This window comes from Lissotriton vulgaris, chromosome 1_1 (genome assembly GCF_964263255.1).
Source record: "Lissotriton vulgaris chromosome 1_1, aLisVul1.2, whole genome shotgun sequence".
NCBI lineage: Eukaryota > Metazoa > Chordata > Amphibia > Caudata > Salamandridae > Lissotriton > Lissotriton vulgaris.
Genome location: NC_141685.1, coordinates 1,569,327,681 through 1,569,348,290, shown reverse-complemented (window position 1 = coordinate 1,569,348,290; position 20,610 = coordinate 1,569,327,681). Strand labels below are relative to the sequence as shown.

At 44.2% G+C, this 20,610-nt stretch overlaps 1 protein-coding gene across 4 annotated transcripts in view; it reads right to left on the bottom strand.

Moving 5' to 3' along the window:
• Positions 1-20,610, bottom strand: part of TBC1D15 (TBC1 domain family member 15) — a 608,606-nt gene that overhangs the window by 514,196 nt on the left and 73,800 nt on the right. For all 4 annotated transcript variants that reach the window (XM_086918096.1, XM_086918103.1, XM_086918101.1 and 1 more), the window contains exon 2: positions 2,290-2,388. In XM_086918096.1, the coding sequence (XP_086774222.1) occupies positions 2,290-2,388 (99 nt within the window). The remainder of the gene's footprint in view (positions 1-2,289; positions 2,389-20,610) is intronic.

Genomic DNA, 20,610 nt, shown 5'->3' with positions numbered 1-20,610 from the left:
ACACCATGAGGTTTCCTTGGCCTGTGTGCCTGAATACAAAGACTGTGGGAGAAGTTTATGATGTCTCAGCACCCGAGTTTTTGAGGTCCATCAGAGAACTGCCAACTGCCATGATGAAAGGAAAACAAAATGCTGCGGCTCAGCTCCCCAATGAGCAGACTTGCCAAACCGTTCATGCCTCCTGAAAGCGCACAATAGCTAGGACACACGGCCAGTCCCTCACAAAGTTTGTTCCACCCAGCACACAGGGACAGAAGCTAGGTCAAAGCCGACCTCTGGAGAAGAACAGCATGGTAACATGCCAGCTGACAAAGCAGTCTTACGTGGAGTTAACAAATAAGCCAAAAGGAGGTCGTAATCCGTGAAATACCAAGTACATGCATACATTAAAGCAAAAAAACACAATTAACAAGCACAAAGAATGCTCCAGGGCACCAATTAAGAAAAGCCAAAACCAATAAATAAAACAAGCACTGGAAAAGACAACTGGTCTGCTATTTGCAGCCAGCCTTTTGTCTAGGTCTCTGCTTGTTTTATTTTGACATGCGTTTTGAAAAACTGCATTGTTGAGGAAGATGCTGGGCCCCCATCAATCTTTAATTAAAAAAATATTTCTGAAAGCAAAAATAATGTTTTGGTCGCAAAAGGTAAACATGCAACATAAGGTCCTGGTACTTAAAGGAACTACTTTCTGTATGTATGTGCTTTTTGTGAAAGGACTTCGTACCGCTGAAACGCGTTTGTTCTCATTTTTCCTGTGCCAAATAAATCCATACTAGGATTTACCCCCCGTGAGTGCTGGTGTTTTTTCTACAGAGCGTGATTATCTATCTATCTATCTATCTATCTATATATATATATATATATATATATATATATATATTATGGCTAAGGTGCGGGGTTACTTGCACAAATAAAATATTTGCACCTTCAAACTTTGGGTCCGCTGTCATCCTTTCAACTCCTCAAGGTGTCGACTTTCCTGTGTGTGTGTACATATATACATATATATATATACACACACACACACATACATATACATACATATACATACACACAGGAAGTCTTGAGTGTACATTGCAATCGAGTCGGCCAAACCATCATGCGTACTTTGCATGTTCTCCATCCAAGCTGTATTACAGCTAGGGTAGAGAACATGCCCAGGCTCCCACTGCCTGTCGAGCACCGAAGCACAGTGCTCAGACCAATCACGACGCTGCTATCAACAGCGTTGTGATAGGTTGGGAGAGGCTGGGAACCTGGGTGCTTCCTGTTCAGACAGAAGAATGGAGGAGAGGGGCAGCCAGGTATGTGATTTTCTTTAGTTTGTGTTTTTTAACCCCCCACCCACCCTTACGTTGAGGTAATTCAGTTTCAATTCCATTTTGTATTCCGTCGCCATTTTGTGTTGCCCTCACTCCGGCAGCTTGGTAAACCGAGTGTTTTTGCCCTTTGTACTGCCACGTGTTACATAACCTCCCCTTTCTTATTGTGAAGCCAATTCCAGGAACTAGACAAACGGACTAATCCTTGTCTAGACTGACTAATCCTTGTCCCAACTATCTGTTGGCCTTCGGAATTCTTTCCCCGCATTATCCTATTTTGCAAGTTGTCCTTTGAAGCACACAAACATGTCCTGCCATTACTGATTGACCTATAGGTGCTGTCATTGATTGACTTATGGGGTTGGGCAAAAACACGACTCAAGGGGGACGTTCTGGTTACATGATGCCTTGTTTTGAATGTTTTCCTATTGGCTAATATTTGGTAGATTTTGCATGTCCATATTAGACATTTTGCATGCTTGCATGAGCTAGGACTACCCCTTGCTTTTATGCAGAGTATGTAACCCTCACATATATAAGGCCCCAGTGTTCTGTACTCTTTAGACTGCCTCATTCAGTTGCTAAGGCTTCTGTGTGACGTAGTCTCACTCATTTGAGTTTAATAAAGATGTTCTTTTATATTTCAGCTTCTGCGCCAACTTCTTCTTTGTATTAGTGAGACCTTTGAGAAGGAGTTTTGATTTCTTCAACGTCCCCCCCCAACCCCCCCCTCCCTTACCATCCCTACCACCACGACCCCATAGCAGCTGCCACTGGCTTTTAAGCATAATGGTCCAAGAAATGTTAGTATGTCAGCTAAAGTACACAGGTTCTAAATGAGAGGGGTCTGTTGAAGCAGTACTCGCCAACTGGCTAAATGTTCAAGCAAAACATCTAAACCAATTATTTACAGTTATACAGACACAAAACAAATATAGTCCAATAATACCAAATGACAGAATACCTTTTCAAAGATGCGCAACGTTCCTGGAATTAGCCCGTCCTGGTTATAAATTCTCCCACAGCATGACTGGACAAAGACATCATTCTGTTCAAATATTGTCTGTGTTAAAACAAATACATTTTATTCACAAAATGTCATGGCAAAACAGCCTCTGCTATATACTACCACTCATTAAGTCAGTCTTTTTTGTCTCCGTTGTCAGTGTGCAGTTCAAAGAAAGCAATGGTGCAACAATTTACATGTACTAGATTGTCGTAATGAGGTAATAGAATGTAAAAAATAAGTAACCTTCCAATGACCTCTATGAACATTATGCCAAATACACATTAAAGAATTATTATACTGATCCTAATCAATGACCATATAAAGAGAGTAAAGTGATGTTAAATATCATATTATTAATAAGAAAACAAAAAAACAAACAGGGACATTATACTTACTATAAACTACACGAATATAAAAATGCTTTAGAATTCTTAAAACTGAAAGCATGGGATAATTCAATCATTCTTTGACAAGTGACCATGAAATTATAAACTTATACTTACTTGCTAAACATATTATCCTACGGAAAGTTTACATAATCAATTTCCTTGAACATATTCTTAGAAATTGGAAGAGGGACAAGGAGTAAGTCATTTGAATACGAACTGAACGTTCTTGTACCATAAAAGTAGGGCTTCTAAGCTTTAACTTTACAATGAGACAGAACTTTCTCCTTAGTCTTTAAAAACATTTTCATCCACTCCCTATAGTTTCCAAGTGTTGCCAATTTACCATCCAAATACCAGCAGGCCTATTCTGGTGGTGTCATCCGGAGGGCACCACCTTATGTGGTCCAAAGGTTTAGTGAATGTACTGTTGGTTAGATTAAAAAAGTGAGAAAGAACTGAATATTTAATTGGTTTAATTGAGGGGCTCTTCAATGGTGTATGCTATTTGGTGCTGAAGTTGAGAAATCGCACTTATTGATGCAGTAGTAGGCAAGCATCTATTTAAAATACAAAAAGCATGGATCATGCTTTTACAAAATCCTACTTCATTTAGTGTTGCAAATTTTACATTGTGGAGAGCCAATGCAGGTAAAGACATGCCTCTGCAGAATTTCCTTCTCAAGATAGATGTAGAGTTCGAGTACAGACTAACAGAGTAGGGAAGTGAAGTTTTAATTTCCATGTGTCACGCCATATTGTAGGAAGCTGGCTTTTTATGTGGTACTGCCAATGTAAGAGCAACAAGCATTTGCAATGCAATAGGGCTCACATTAGGAAAGTTTTAGCTATTGGTATTGTAAATGACATTTTTTATTTATGTTTTGTTTTTGAAAATAGCGAAATGAATAGCGTTGTCATTTACAATGCCAATAGTTATAACTTTCGCAAATGTGACACCTATAGCATTTGTAATGCAATATGTGTTGTATTTACGTGACTTACATGTATTGATATTAGAAACAACAATGGCTTTCAATTTTTTTCAATAATTAATACTTAACTCAAAGTTATTGTAATTTATAATGGCAATAGCTTAAAGCTTTGTAAATAACTTTAGTGAAGATTATGTTCAGTGTATTTTATTGTGACGAAAATCCAAGAACAGAAGTGAAATATTAACATCTTTTTGTTACATTTGTAATAAAGCTTGAAATATTGAGAGAACATATTTGAACCAGGTGTTGTTGAATGGTTGCACAGATTGATGCTGTGGTGGCGCTGAGTGATGTTGTGATGGCGAACAAGTGATGCTGTGGCGTTCAGTGATGCTGTGGTAGCGCATAGTGATGTCATGGTGCGACTGAGTGATGCTGTGGTGGTGCCGAGTGATGCTGTATGCTATGCTATGTTTTGTTTTGCTATCCTATGTTTTGTTTTGTTATGCCATGCTATGTTTTGCTATCCTATGCTTTGATTTGTTATGCTATGCTGTGTTTTGTTATGCTATGCAATGTGTTGCTATGCTATGCTTTGTTATGCTGTGCTATGTTTTGTTATGCTATGCTATGTTTTGTGTTTAATTAAGCAATGCATTGTTTTGCTATGCTATGTTTTGTTATGCTATGCTATGTTTTTTTGTGTTTGGTATGCTATGTTTTGCTATGCTATTATATGTTTTGTTTTGCTATGCTATGTTTTGTTGTGTTTTGTTAAGCTATGCTATGTTTTGTTGTGTTTTGTTATGCTATACTATGTTTTGTGTTTAATTATGCTATGCATTGTTTTGCTATGCTATGTTTTTTTGTGTTTGGTATGCTATGTTTTGTTGTGTTTTGCTATGCTATGTTTTGTTATGCTATGTTTTGTTATGCTATGTTGTGTTTTGTTATGCTATGCTGGTGAGGGTGTGTGTGTGTGAGGGTGAGTGGGGGTGTGGGGGTGAAGGGGTGTGAGGGTGAAAGGGTTGTGAGGGTGAAAGGGTTGTGAGGGTGAAAGGGTTGTGAGGGTGAAAGGGTTGTGAGGGTGAAAGGGTGAGTGAGGGGGGTGGGGGTGAGTGAGGGTGTGAGGGGGTGTGAGGGTGTGTGAGGGTGAATGAGAGGGTGAGTGAGGATGTGAGAGGGTGAGTGAGGATGTGAGAGGGTGAGGGTGTGTGAGGGGGATGAGGGGGGGTGAAGGTGAGGGTTTGTGAGGGTGAGGGGGAGAGGGGGAGTGAGAGGGGGGTGTGAGGTTGTGTGGTTGTGAGGGGTTGTGAGGGGTTGTGAGGGGTTGTGAGGGTGTGTGAGGGTGAAGGTGTGTGAAGGGGTGTGAGGATGAAGGTGTGTGAGGGTGAAGGGGTGTGAGGGTGAAGGGGTGTGAGGGTGAAGGGGTGTGAGGGTGAAGGGGTGTGAGGGTGAAGGGGTGTGGGTGAGGTGGTGTGGGGGTGAGGGGGGTGAGGGGGTATGGGAGGGTGAGGGGGTATGGGTGGGTGAGGATGTGTGAGGGTGAGGGGTGAGGGGGTGTGAGGGAGGATGAGGGGGTGTGAGGGGGTGTGAGGGTTAGGAAGGGTGAGGAGGTGTGAGGGTGAGGGGGTGCGAGGGTGTGTAAGGGGGAGGTTGTGGGGTTGTAGAGTGAGGGCGGTAGAGTGAGGGCGGTAGAGTGGTAGAGTGAGGAAGGTAGAGTGAGGTTGACATGAGTTCAAAGATAATAGAATTGGACAGATGTTTAAAGAAATCTCAGAGTTTTTAGCCCTGGGATTTCACCCCCCCTGGCCACAGGAGATGCCCAACCCTTAAGGCCCCCATGCGTGGCACATCAATCCCCCACTGATACCAGGACCAGCAGGCCACTTGTCAACTACTCCCTTCTCCAGGGAGTGATGATAAGCAATCCCTCCTACAGTATCAGCAGTCCATCCATGTGCAGGAGTGGAGAAGAAGCCCAGAAAAGGGGTCAGGACAGTAGCAGGAGCCAGGATAACAGTTGAAGATTAGCATAAACAAAATGAATCAACGCTACATACATTTTTGTGTGTGCCCTCATAGGTGTCCATGAGTGCATGGGAGTGGGTATGTTAGTGTGCGGTTTTGGGGGAAAGAGAGTATGATTTCCAGTTTAGTATGCGTATTATTTTAAGGTTGAATCCTGTGTAATCATTGATTCCAATTGTCATTCAAATGATGAGGTCGCTCCAGTTTTTAGAATAAATAGAATTTTATTGGTGCAGGATTGAACATTGACAGCCGACACGTGTTTCGCCCTCTGTGGCGATTTGCGCAAGGGCTTTCTCAAGGCTGTAAAGAAAAAATAATTTTGAATACACTTAATAGTAAGCATACTCCAAGAAGCCAGAAACATGCGAATGAACACAGGTAACATGCACACCATTGTACATGCTCAGGCAACTCTCTTTCAAAATGCCAGGACAGATATTACTTTGTTAATGCGTGTTATGGGGAGAGGAACAGGTAAAACTAAACCTAAACCTAATGTGCGTGCAAGTGCTTGTTGCCAAGAGTTGTGCTGGCATGAGTTATGATGGAGTCAAACTGCTAGAAATATATCTATATTAAGTAAACCACAAACTAATCAGCCTTACAATACAGTGCAGACTTTACAAAGAAGCATTGGCCGCGCTGCCGGGCCGCGAAGGAATAATTAAATAAAAAACCAAGCATGGGATGAATAAAAACGCGGTAGTGAGTATTGGAGGTGAGCGTGACAAAACTGCAACTTGTTCCGCCTCGGTGAGGTATACGGGCACTGAAACGGCAACTGGCTCAGCCTTACTGGGGAATTGGTGTTGGGTGGCGGTATCACTCTGGAGAGACTGTGTGGTGACTGCGTTGGTCAGTTTCAGAATCAGGAGGGGCAGAGTCAGCACAGTCTGCGAGGGATCAAAGTGTCTAGAGGCAAATTTTATTATTTATGGATTTTATAAAGCGCACGGCTACCCCCAACGGGGTAGTCCCGGCGCTAAAATTATCTGCTGGAAGAGAAGAGCAATCTAGATAGAAGCGAATAGCCAAGTTTTCAGGCGTCTTCGGAACAGAGCTTCAGATGGGGCGAATCTAAGGTCGATCGGTAAGCTATTCCAATGTTTGGCAGCTAACACAGCGAATGCTCTGCCACCCATTCTTGAGCGACGGAATCTAGGCACAAGCATGAGACGCAGATGGTTAGAACGAAGGTCTCTGACTGAGTGAGACAGTCTCAATCTCTTTCTTAAATATTCTGGGCCAGAGCCGTTCAGAGCTCGATAGGCCAGAACAAGCGTTTTAAATTTGATACGATTGGCTATAGGAAGCCAATGGAGTTCTTTGCGGAACGCAGAGATAGAGTGTCTGTATGGGATGTTACCAATCAGTCTTGCCGCAGCATTCTGAACCACCTGCAGGCGCTCAATTTGATATAGAGGGGCCCCAGCATACAGACTGTTGGCATAATCCAGATGGGCGGTGATTAAGGCCTGAGTGACGGTTCTGCGAGCCTCCATTGGCAGAAATGGAAAGATCTTTCTCATCATTTTTAATTTGCCAAAGCAGGTCGCAGTAACCTTATTGATTTGAGGGCTACAGGAGAGGGTGTCATCAAATGTGAACCCCAGATTGCGGGCAGAATGGACCGGGACTGGAGGGGGGTTAAGTACCGTAGGCCACCAAAGTGGGGGTGGAATGGTCATTTTTTGATTAAAAAACAAGACCTCAGTCTTGTCAGTATTAAGCCGTAGGTGATTCGAGGACATCCACGAACAGATTTCGCCAAGACAATGGCGGAAGCTGGAGAGGCTGGAGTCAGAGTGATCTCTAAATGAGAATATCAGCTGTGTGTCATCAGCATATGAGATCACTCTGACTCCACATGCCTCCACTACCCTGGCTAGCGGGGCTAGGTAAACATTGAAAAACAAAGGACTTAGCGCTGAGCCTTGTGGAACTCCGCGTTCGAGAGGTTTGCATCCAGATTTAAAGGGTCTGAGAAGAACCCTCTGTGAACGTTCTAGAAGAAAAGAACAGACCCATGCTAAGGCAGTGCCGCTCAGTCCAATCTGCTCCAGTCGGCCTAGAAGAATTTGGTGGGACACCGTATCGAAAGCGGCGGATAGGTCGAGGAGGACCAACATGGCCTCCTCGCCCTTATCCACACATTCTCGTACAGTCTCCGAAACCTCTAGTAATGCGGTCTCCGTACTGAAACCAGCACGAAAGCCGGACTGGGAGTCATGTAGCAGAGAGTAGGTCTCTAAGTACTCTGCCAGTTGTAGTTGGACTGCCTTCTCCAAAACCTTCGCGGGTTTCAGGAGAAGGGAGATGGGCCGATAGTTACTGAATTGCATGGGGTCAGCATCTGATTTCTTTAGGATGGGCACAAGAAGGGCCTCCTTCCACGCAGAGGGGAATTGGCCTAATCGTAGGGAGGCATTCCAGATGGTGGTGAGTGGCTCCAGCAGTAGGGTAGACAGTTCACTCATGATTTTTGGGGGGACAGGGTCTAACGGGGAACCCGATTTGCACTGTAAAAATAATTTAAGTGCAAGGTCAGGAGTAAGATCCTTAAAGGAGTCTAGAGTAGGAACAGTATCATGGGTGGTAGAGGCCAAGGGGAGGGGAATGGCAGGTGGAGGAAAGGAGGATGAAATTTTTTAAATTTTTTCTTGAAAAAAATCAGATAGTCCGCTGCAAAGAGACTGGTTGGCTAAGTTGTTGGGAGTCATAGCAGGAGGTTTTACAAAATCTTTAACGATTTTAAACAGTGTCTTTGCTGAATTGTCAGCGGTTTTTATTTGGGAGGCAAAGAACTCTGTCATGGCAGATTTTTTTAATTTGATGAATTTCTTAAGGGCCATTCTGTAGGTAGTTTTAGCCTCAGCATCATATGTCCGTCTCCAGCAGCGTTCTAATTTTTTACAGTGACTTTTCTCTTTACGTAGAGCGGCTGAGAACCAGGGAGCAGAGGGGCGAGATCTTGCGGATGATACCGGTAGGAGTGGGGCAATTTCGTCAACCGCAGCTGATAAGGTCGTATTGAATGTGGTGACGCAGTCATCGATATTTACCACTTGAGACTCCAGAGGGCAGCTAAATAACGGCTCTAAAGGCAGAACAGGTGATCTTATGCCATTTTCTCCTGTAGTCTGTTCCCAATACCACCGGAGTCGGTGCCTCAGGGAGGGGAATGTCCACCCTAAGTAAAAAATGATCAGACCAAGTGAGGGGGAGGGAAGGATAAGTAATGGTCCCTGGGAGGTTGGAGAAAATAAGATCCAGTGTGTGGCCAGCAACGTGCGTTGGACCTTGGATTAGTTGCATCAGGCTCAGGCTATGAAGGGCGTCGAGGAAACGCCTGGCTTGAATACAGGTGGGATCATCTACATGGAGGTTGAAATCTCCTAGTACAATAAAGTGCGGGTGCTTGAGGGAAAGATCCGTGATAATGCTTACCAACTGAGATAATGCGGAAGGAGAAGCTTTAGGGGGATTGTAAACTAAGATGCCGGTTAGGTAGACTGCCGCTAAGTCAGCAATAGAAAAATACATAGCTTCAATCAGTCCAATGTTAGTGATTTTTTTAATGGTTATATTAAGGTGGGATTTGTACAAAATGGCAAGACCACCACCCGTTTTTCCCTCTCGGTTAATACCCAGGAAGCGATACTCCGGGGGGGTGGCTAGATAGATATCCGGGTTAGAAGTATCTTTCGTCCATGATTCTGTAAGGAATAGAATGTCCCAACTGTGAGTGGTCAGAATCGACCAAATTTCATTGGCGTGGCGAGGAAGGGATCTACAGTTGATCAGTGCTAGTTTTAAAATGCGAGCACCCGGGGCGGGAGAGAGAGGTAGGGTACGTTCACTCCAAGGGGGGAGAGATAGGTTACACTGAGGACAGTTAAAGGCATGTCCGTCCAAGTTATTAGGGGGGCAGCGGGCCGGTGTGGAACAGGAGCCCGTTCCTATTTGTAATAGCTGTTCCCTAGACCAACTTACACGTGACTTGGTGGTTGCCTGAGCAGGGGGACTGGCCCTAGGCCCGGGCCAGGCGCGGACGGGCGCAGACGGGCTTGCCTTCGGCGCGCCATCGGCGCGCCCGCTGCGCCCGCCCGCTGCGCGGTCGGGACTTGTAGTTGTGTTTATACATGACAGGAGGGTGGGAGTGGTCGAGAAGCTGGACCGCTACCCTGCCTGCCTTCCCAAGATGGCGGCGGCAATTCCGCGTCTACCAGCGTCAGCGCCTTGACTCGGCTGCGCCGGTAGGATCAAGCTATACTTGTAGACCCAAGGAGGTAAATTAAATCTCACCTTCTAGGTAGCGATTTTACAGGGATGATAAAAGAGCGCCCAGTAAAATATGTACAATTGTTAAAAACAGTCCTGAAAATATCAAACACACCGTTATTGATTCTACATGTAAAGAAGAGAAAGAGCGCCCCCGGCTTCCGCCTCAGGGGAAAGTAGCAAACAATTTACCGGAGGAGCCTGCAGACGATCCTTAAATAAGGCGGGAGGGCGGGAGTGGTCGAGAAGCTGGACCGCTACCCTGCCTGCCTTCCCAAGATGGCGGCGGCAATTCCGCGTCTACCGGCGTCAGCGCCTTGACTCGGCTGCGCCGGTAGGATCAAGCTATACTTGTAGACCCAAGGAGGTAAATTAAATCTCACCTTCTAGGTAGCGATTTTACAGGGATGATAAAAGAGCGCCCAGTAAAATATGTCAAAGCATAGCGGATGTAGCATTGTAGCTAGCAAGTCGAGTGTTTTCAAGCTGAGTGTCCCTAGAGAGAAGGCAACACAGCAACAGCATTTGAGGAGCAAGGCTACTGTAAACAAGCACGGTAGGCTTTCACTTTCGTCCAGAAAAAAAAACCAAGAAAGGTGCAGAGAACGTTGAACAAAACACAGCTTCCCCGCGAAATGGATGCATAAAAAACCCAAGCTCTCGGCATTGCTGTGACGGGAGGTGGGGGCGGTGGCGGGATATCATTTTTTTGAAGTCTGATGGGGCTTGGGGGCGGGCGAGAGGCTTGGGAGCAGATTCCTTTGAAGTCTGATGCTGAGGCTCAAACAAATGGTGGTGTGCGAGCGGCTTCCTTTGAAGTCTGATGCCGAGGCCGATGGTGTTTGATGTGCACTCGCCTGCCTCACATGAACTGTATGCAATCCGCAGCTAGGTAGACTTTTCGGACTGCTTACTATTATCTCGCCTATTTAACGGGATAGAATAGGCGAGACCTAAAAAGTGCAGGTGACCCTTATTGGTTTACAGGACTTACACCAATAATCCCAAGTGCTCTATTTGCGGTAGTGTGTCTTTGCTTTATTTGTTTGATTAGATTTTTTCTGTACATAGACTGTGGTTGTAGGCCAATACATGGCAAGATATTGATGAATTGGGTGGTGTTCGTAAATGTCAATTTCGATGGTATCTACCTCGAGACAGTAATATAATTGCACACACTTATTGGAGAATTGTTAATATTATTAAGCAAATTATGAGATGTGAAAGGATTTGTTTATACGTTTGGGCGGATATACCGCTTAAAGATGGCGCCGCAAATGAATGTTATAATTAAAGCGGTAGGTGCCTACCCACAGCATTCATAAATGTCAATCTTGATGGTATTTACCTTGATATAGTAACGGATACATCAAATCCATGGGTTGCAAATATTATTTAGCTAATCATGAAATATAAGAGGATTTGTTTATATGCCAATGTTTAGGAGGATCCACCGCTCTAAGATGGTGCAGCGGCTGTTAATACATGAGCCACCTTGCTATGTCTATGGTATGATGACAAATTATGATTTAAATGGCTCCTCTCACTGCAGATGGTAGACACTGACTAAGCAGTTTCCGAAACGCGTTTGTTGTGGCAATAAATTAATAGCGTGAAACTTTGCCCAGAAGTGCTGTACTCTTTTGAAAGAAACACTACTGGGTATGGGCTCCCAACAGTAAGGGCAAGCCACTGACCTACTAATAAACAAAACAACTGCCAATACTGTTCTCCTTGTAACCTATTATTTTTCACAGCACAAATGGTTAACAATTTTTCTACGAGTATGAAAGTGACTGGGTGAATGTGGAATGCTTGGATTGGTTGGGAAATAATGTATGCCTTGTATTGTTTTTGAATTATATTTATTATTGATTGTATATAATGTTTCTGATTGCAGGGATGTAAAGATTAGTAAAAAAGTGTACAAAATAATTGACGTATGCATTTAAACTGAATAAAACTAAATGATGATTCAATCCGACTGAACAATTAGTCTTGGAATCCACTTTGGTTTGATTCCATTGTGCTGTGAAAAATAATAGGTTACAAGGAGAACAGTATTGGCAGTAGTTTTGTTTATTAGTACTCTTTTGAAAAGGATATTGTGAGAGTTTGGAGCTGTGGTATTACGAGGGTCAGCGCCACGATATAAAGCACTCGTCCAAGAGTGATCCGAACTACAGTGCAAAGCGGAGTGCGAATATATATAGGATTTTTTTATTGTGGATTAACCATATAGAAATTCAAATGGTACAATATAATGAATTATGGCTATGTATTTCTGAAATGTGCACACAATATTGAATTAAGAAATAGTGGTAATTTGTACACCTCTGAATTCAGAATTACCCATAGAATGATGTGATTCAAAGGACATTTTGCAAAATGCCTTCTATCATGCACACAGGCCTACATTTGGAAGACAAAGGTGGAAGGAAACCCAATTGGCGATAGCAAATGTTCTGTTACATTGTTGGTAACTACATTGTTTGGCCCTAGCTTTGCTACCTACCACCCAAGGAAATACCAACCCCAGGTATATCTAAAAGCTGGAAACCAAGGGAAGTACAGGATAGTGTGACTTATGAGGATACCACAAAGCTTTTTTCACCCAGAAGGCCTTGCATACGGCAAACGTTTGCCATTCACTGGTGGAGATTCTGGGCAAAAGGCTTGGATTTGGCTCAGAGAGAGACATCACTCCATTCTTTTATGGTAACTATTTTGATGAAGATCATTTTGGGTTTATGTGCAAACAGTGCTTAATTTGTGCCAGTGCTTTCCGGTGCTCAGCACCAGCACTTAATTGCCAGTACCCGGCTTATGACCGTCTGCCATATGGTAGTGGTGTCTGCCAATTTAGGTACGAGCACAACAGCTTCTGTTTATTATTTCACTTTACATTTCCAATTATCAGTATTTGTCTCAAAAGCCATTCTTATAGCTTTGGGGGCCTGTAATAGTATGAATTGTCACACTTTTAAGAGTGTGATGATTAGTAGTCTGATGGTGCTGCCATTGGCAGTGCTGCCAGTGGCAACGGATGGTGGAATTTCTAGTGTCCTCCTGTCGAGGGTCCCGGCACTACGTTTTTTACAAATTAAGCACTGTGTGCAAACCATATATTTTAATGTTTACTCTTACATGCAGTTTGCACAACTTGCTTGTTAAACTCTTTAGTACATGTAGCATTGAGCATATTTGCAATGCACAGCTCTGGGCTATGATGACAAGCATGCATGACAACTCTGGTATTCTGCTATTTTGCAGTTCGGGTTGAGCCGAGGCTGTATCCAGTGCAGAGTTTGGCCGTCATTGAAAGGCAGGCTACAAACTCAGGCATGTAGGAAAGAAAGCCTTGTTGGTGGTTTGTCCTTGCTGTGGAGTGCTTGCCAGGGTTATGTGGCAATAATGCAACAAAGTAGACTGACAACTGAGCATAGAGGCTTAAGCATAGTTTAACGATGTGAAGTCACAAAAGGCTCCCTACGGAAGGTTTGTCCTCCTACCATAATTTGCAATACCCTAGGTAGGTGTATTAGAAGCTGGCTGGTGCTGAACTGAAATCTATGATTCAGAAACCATCTTCATTCCAAATGTCAAGCACAAATAAGAGCTGAAATCTAAGTAGTCTTTATGTTGGTCGACAAATGAGGATTGCATAGTGTTTGGATATCAAAATTTGAGGCAAATGGGTTGTGAAAGCGAATTGATGATTAGTTGTGCATACGGCCTAGGATCGAACAATACATTCCTGCAATAGTAGGTATGATAAATAGGTTTTTACTGAATATTCATATTAACTCGGTAGTTGAAAAAGTACTGGATCATTATTTTGAAAAGCGGTGGAGAACCCTGTATTTATTGCACCACTGCTGCGGTCTGCATCCCATCCAGTAGTGGTTCCAGAATCTATATCGGAAGGGTGGGACATGCTGCCCTGTATGCACCATAAGGACAGGAAGAGAATTAACCGCACTGGTGGGTGGCTGTGCTTTTTGAATAAACTTAACTTACAGCTGCTGCTCCTCTCCATGGAGGGCTTTATCTGAGAGACTTCTTCAGTGCCTCCATGGCCCAGTGTCGCTCCTTCCAAGAGTCCTAAAGTGAGGACTTCTGGGAAAGTATATCAGACGTGTTCCAAGATGGCTTCCACACTACTGTCTTCTAAGGAAGTCTTCCCAATCCATGGAGATTCGGCTTTTTCGAAAGTAAGTTCCTGTTTCTACCTATAAAAAAGAAGGCAATCTCTCTACTCCTTACATCACGGATTTGTCGAGTTCATCGCTCCTGGCTCATTCCTGGTACTTTCTTCAGGGGTTTGTGCCTGTTAACGCCCCATGCCTCATTTAAGATCTTTTCAGCCTTCCTCCTGGCATTCCTGCGTCTTTCCTGCTGACTACTTGCTGATCTTCCTGGAAGCCTGTGAGTATAGCACAGACTCCTAGCAGCCTACGACCCTTCTGGGCATCACTGTTCTCAACCACTCAGTAGTCATCTTCATCTTCTTCAGACAGCAGAATGTTTTTTTGCCTCACTGGCTTATTCCTCCATGCGATTCCTTCCTGAAGACGCTTACTGCTAGGCACTTATTGTATAAGCTGCATCATGACTACTGGAATTCTGTGAAGAGTAGCCAGTCCAGACCCGGAAGTAGCCTCCAAGGTCCTAAGCGTCACCCGAGTGACAGTATTTCTAGACAGCCAAATGTTCGACCCACTCTCCCCCTACCCCTCAGAATCTGCACTATTCGTCCACTGGGTTATGCAGATGCTTTATTGCTCTGATGAAGAGGAGGTAGAAGAGGGCTTTTTCGGTATGTAGGATTTTCTATTGCAGCATGTCCACCTTATGGATGGGCAGTTCTCAATATTAATGGCAAAGATGAGAAACCTTGCGAAAGAGATGCTTGCACACAAATGTATAACAAAAAGTAGTTATTTCATTCAAATGTGGCCCCAACTACATTCAGCTTCTAGCAACTAACAATTTGAAATCTGGTGACCAAGGGTGCCTTGACAGAATCTAGTGAAGTTTACATCTCAACCACTGCATAGATTGAGAACACTAACATTGACCCACAATGCCACACTTCTCACTTTTACAATAAATAGAACAGTTACAACAATAAGATACAGAACATAAACACGAAATTCAGGGTAGCTTTAACAAATTTAGTTGAGGGGTTGATTACTTTAAAAGATAGACCTCCAAATAAGTTGCGTTGCACACATTCCTTTTCCAGGCTCTCTTTTGCACACTAGTGTGGCCAAGATTTTCCTTTGATGTCCTTCCATTCTCGTTTCCTAGGCATTTTGAACATTGATAGGAGCTGTAGCCCATCATCACTTTGATGTATCCATTAATACATGCTACCTTGTTTCGATTCAGTTTGCGGCAATCACCAGTTTTATGGATTTCTTGAATAATAACTCCACTCTCAATGATTTCGTGAATTTAAACCAGTCGCAGTCGCCCTCAACCTGAATCAAATGCAATCACACTAACACCTGTAGCACTGAATAATATTACCTGCTTATTCTTGGCTCCTTCTTTGTCTTTCTCTACCTCTCCAACCTCCATCAATTTGATTTGATTTGATTTGATTTTTCAATTTGTATAGCGCGCGAATGCCAAAGGCGTCTTGGCGCTGAGATTCCCACTGACTTCTCTTAATCATTCCCCTGGTCTGTTGGTTTACCCAGTAGACACAGAAGTACATAAATATCTTCCCAAAACAAGCTCAAATGAGACCTTCCCAGAAGAGGCTTTTATTAGTAATACATCAGCGTTAATAAAATACTGATGGTCAAGTTTCACTGAAGAACACACAAAATATATTGACCTCAAGGAGGCAAGAAAGTTTCATAAATCTAAAGAGTAGCCAAGTGTGATGTTTAAAAATCAAATCAGCTATACGATCAAGTACAAGAGAGCCTGTGAGATTCAGAGAGAGTAGTTGTGTCTGTTTTAGGCTATCTGCGGGATAAAGAGACAGAACGAGAGAGACAGAAGAGAGTGTGGAGAAAGAGAGAGAGGAATATTTAACATTTCAGACAACCTACATTTGATTTGGTAAAAGTCTGATATTCAGTAAGACTTGGATAGAAAGGTCTTTAGAGATTCAAATGCAAATACGCTAGAGGGCAAAATTCTCAAAGAGGGAATGTTTTTCTATATTGAAAAACAAATTTAGAAATGAATTTTTGTCTCCAGTGGGGGAGCTGTTATAGGTTGATTAAGTGCAAGGTTCTGCGGTTGTTCTTCTTATTGTGGTGAATCATCTTCTCTGTTCCTGTGCTTGTCTGATGTAGTCCAGAAAGGTTACATTACTAAAATCAAGTTTGATCTCTCCTGCTCTCCTCATAGCACTGAGGATGGCATCTGAGTCCATATAGTTGAGGAGACTTCTGACATCTGGCATCGGTGGGGCACCCAGCAGTGGATGGGGCACCAGAGTCCTGTTCGCCCTCGCCACCACAAAACAGGTAGAAATATCTCCAGCAGGAAAGCATGATTTGAGCCAGTCAGTAAAAAACTGGATTGTGGCACTGTGTTGTAGGCCCTTGGACGGCCTACTCAGCCTGATGTTATTTCTTCTGGCCATGCCAGAAGCATCCTCCAATCTCTTGTTCAGAGCCCTACTTGTCCTAAGATTTGTGACTAGGGCAGCAAGGGACGTGCTCGAGACACGCCCTTGAAATTCTGTAATACGATCTACTGCATTGTGTAGGTTTGCTGTATAAGTGATACATCTAGGTGAACCTCGTCCACCTTGCACTCCAATAAGGAGCATTATTCTTGAACTGCTGCAACAATAGAGTGCATTTTAACTTCATCTGGTCCAGCTACTTTGGATTCGGTAATCCTGAGCATGTAGTGGACCTTTGTCCTTGACCAAAAGTGGGTGGGTAGTACGCGCACCAAGAGTTAAGTCACCATCTAGTTTAGACCACAGTATCCAGAGTGGTGCAGGGCTAAGTGAGCAATAAACTACACTACAGTTGACTTTCAAGTTTATAGAACAAGATAGCTGGCACAAGTTAATCTGCTACCGACCCGCCATGCTAATCCTTCTTCATAGTTAATGTAGTAGCTATGTGCAAGGTTGTGAAACCGCACTGGACACCGGTGCACTTTGTTCCCGATCCTTGCTGGGCAATTCAAAGTCTCCGGCGGTCGGATGAGCTTTTACCGGTCCTGCAGATAGCCAGGACCTAAGCGGGCCATGGAGGGGTTGACCCAGACTGGCACTGTGTGTGGACCTTCAACTGTGGCAGGCTATAGAGCATAACTCAACCCGGAGAAGGGCTCAAGGTAAAATGATCTGGCAGCTGGACCGCAGGGATCGCCGACAGGGGATGAACCTCTACCCTTCTACCAAGTCCAAATCCGTGGAGGGACAGGGCTTGGCTTTACTGGTGAATCCTCTGGTAGTGGCCGGCCTGGGCATCGACTCAGCCAGAGGGAGAGGCTAGGTCACATGACTTGGCCCAACATAGCAGGCAGTAGAGGCCAGGTCGACTCAGCCAGAGGGAGAGGCTAGGTCACATGGCTTGGCCCAACATAGCAGGCAGTAGAGGCCAGGTCCAAAATTACCTCACTATACTACCCTCCAGGAGTTGGTTTGAAGATCCTGTTTGAGGCCAGCATAGGGGAAAGTTCTGAGTACTGTAGCGATGCCCGAAAAGCTGTGCAGGAGGGTAGGAGGGGTGAATATTGCCAGTCTATTGGACACTACAGTTGTTCTACGGACTGATGCCGCAGGTAAGTCAGCCCACATACCCAATTACCCAGCACCAGAGAATAGTGATCCTAGAACAGGTCGCTGTTGATGGAGCTCCTGCACTGTAAGGGGCCTGATTATTGGGAGGGGGGGGTTTGTTTGTCTACTCAGCAGATACCTTGGTGGAGCCCACCTTTTCGTTTCTCACTCATAAACACACAATACAAATGGGAAAACAAAAGTCTGAGGGTTCGGGACATCAAGGCAAAATAGTCAATTCACCAAATCAACCGCATCTTGACCTGATCATCTCACTTCTAGCTAGGATGATTCGCATATGTCTCCCAGCAAATAAAGTCTCTCAAAATGATCATCAAGGCTATCTTAGTTTCCCCAAAATACCTAGAAGATCAAACTGGTGGCGAGAGCGAGGTATCATTGCTGCAGCAGGATATAAGAAAATTAGTAGACAGCACATAGGAGGCAGAGACACGAATATTAATCATTGAGGATGAAAGCAGCAAAATATCCAAAAGATCCAGGACAAGGCCACAGAGTTGGAGCAAAGGATAGAAGATGCTGAAAACAGGTCCCTCTGAACAACCTCTATCTGGTGGCTACCCCGGCGAGTAGGGAAGGCCCCAAACCTTCTTTGTTCCTTTATTACTGATTCAAAGCTCGACTAACTTCTTCTTTCTGGAGAGGGCCTATCACTCACTAGGTCCTAGGTCCCCTCTGGTGCCCACCGCCCCCAAAATCCTGAGCTGGGATAATTATGGTGAAACTCTTCTAAAGTTTTTTTTATTCTCCCACAAGTGCATGGGAGTGGGTGGAGTCGAGGATGGACCTAGATGGGCACTCTGGGGCCAAAGGGCTCCAGGAGCAGCTTCGGGCACCAGAATGGGTCCACTCCCTCCAAGAGAAAAGAGCCCCCAATTAAAAGACACCAGAGGGACTATACACAACTGAAGAGGAGGCCGAAAGATGATCATTCCTCTTCGGGCTCCAGCAAGAATAAAACCTTGGACTTGACTGTTATGGACAGTTCAAACCGACCTCCGAGAGCAGACTTGTCACCAAACAAGAAGGCTGGGCTTGATGGGCCCAGAAGCCTCTCCAATAGAGGACTGTGTAAGTCTTCAGGTATGGAAATCTGTAATCACCAATTGGACAGAGTGCGGCACTATGATTTCATATGGTTGGTTAGGTCACAGACCAATTAGAAATCCATATGAAATAGGTTGGGGCAAAAGATGCTTTATGTTGGTAAGTATGGGATGGTGGGGAGTTGGAGGGTGAGGTTTTTGTTAATGTTATGGTTTCTTTTTTTAGTGCAACACAACTTTGGTAGCCTGATTGGCCTTACGTTATATATGGAAAACAATGCAGACACCATGGGGTCACATAAGGAGGCAAGAGTTCTTACATGGAACGGAATAGCTTGAATAACCAGGTTAATAAGGGGAAGGTTCGTGCTGTAGTATGCTAAGAAGCAGGCCCACATCTACTTTACCTGCAGAAACCCAATTTACTGGGCACACAAAGGAACCTCTTAAGCCATCATTGCTATTCCAAGGTGTATCACTTTGGGTTCATCATGGGATGCGGAGTAGGGGGTCGGCAATCTTTGCAAACAGAACATTCCCATTCATATTGACAGAAGTCTGGCATGACACCCTGGATCGTTAGATCGCAGTGAGGGGTATGTTAGAGAGCACCATTTGTTCATTTGTGAGTGTATACATCCTGCCAAATATAGTGCCATCTGATGCCATTACAAATACTCATGATAAAAAAATACGAACTTACTTTCTTAGACCTCCTGGTGCTAAGGCCAACTCTGCTAAAATACAGCATCGTTGAATCAACAAAGAATGTAGGCAAGCACGTAGGCTCTTAGTAGAGGCCATAAGATAAATAAAAAAATCGAGTAGTATTCAGAAAGCGAGGAAATATCTATAAGAAAGTGCAGGATGGTGCTAAAAAGGCTTGGGATAATAATAGATGGCAGGATCCTAAAAAAGGCATGCTTCAGGAACAATCTCCAACACCTCTGAAAAATCACATTGCCCCTGACTCTTGGGCCAAATATTTTGCAAGACAATATGCCCACAAAGCGAGCCCTTTACCATACCTGCGCACACAGTTGAATTGATCTTTGAACTAGCAGATGTGAGAGCTGCCTTTAGCGTAATTGCAGGGGGAAGAGCCCCCGGTCCAGACAGCAACACAGCCAAAATATTTTTCATTGACAAGAAGAAATGGGCTAGGTATATAATGCTTTTATCAAATGCTATAGCCTATGGTGCCCCTAATCCTGATTTTTAGAGGGATGTGAAAATTATGCCCATGTAGAACAAGCATTTGCAATGCAATAGGTCTCGCATATGCGAGAGTTTGAGCTATTGGCAAGGCTTTTTATTTATGTGTTTTGAAAACGTGCAAGCGGTGTTTATAGTCCTTGCTTTTGAGAAGCAAGGCTGGCAGTAACTGCGCCTCTTTTACTGCCAGCCTTGCTTCTATAAGTACAAAGTGAGTATTTACACACCGTTTCAAGTTTTCAAAACACATAAATAAAAGGTGTTGTCATTTACAATGCCAATAGCTCAAACTCTCGCAAATGCGAGACCTATTGCATGCATGCACTGACGGCTGGTGGTGTGTGTGCCTAGTGGGGAAGCGTGCATTGATGGCTGGTGATGTGTGTGCCTGGTGGGGAAGCGTGCACGGACTGCTGATGGTGTGTGTGCCTGCTGAAAGCATGCACCGACAGCTAGTAGTGTGTGTGCCTGGTGAAAGCGTGCACTGACAGCTGGTGGTGTGTGTGCCTGGTGGAAGCGTACACTGATGGCTGGTGGTGTGTGTGCCTGGTGGGGAAGCGTGCACCGACGGCTGGTAGTGTGTGTGC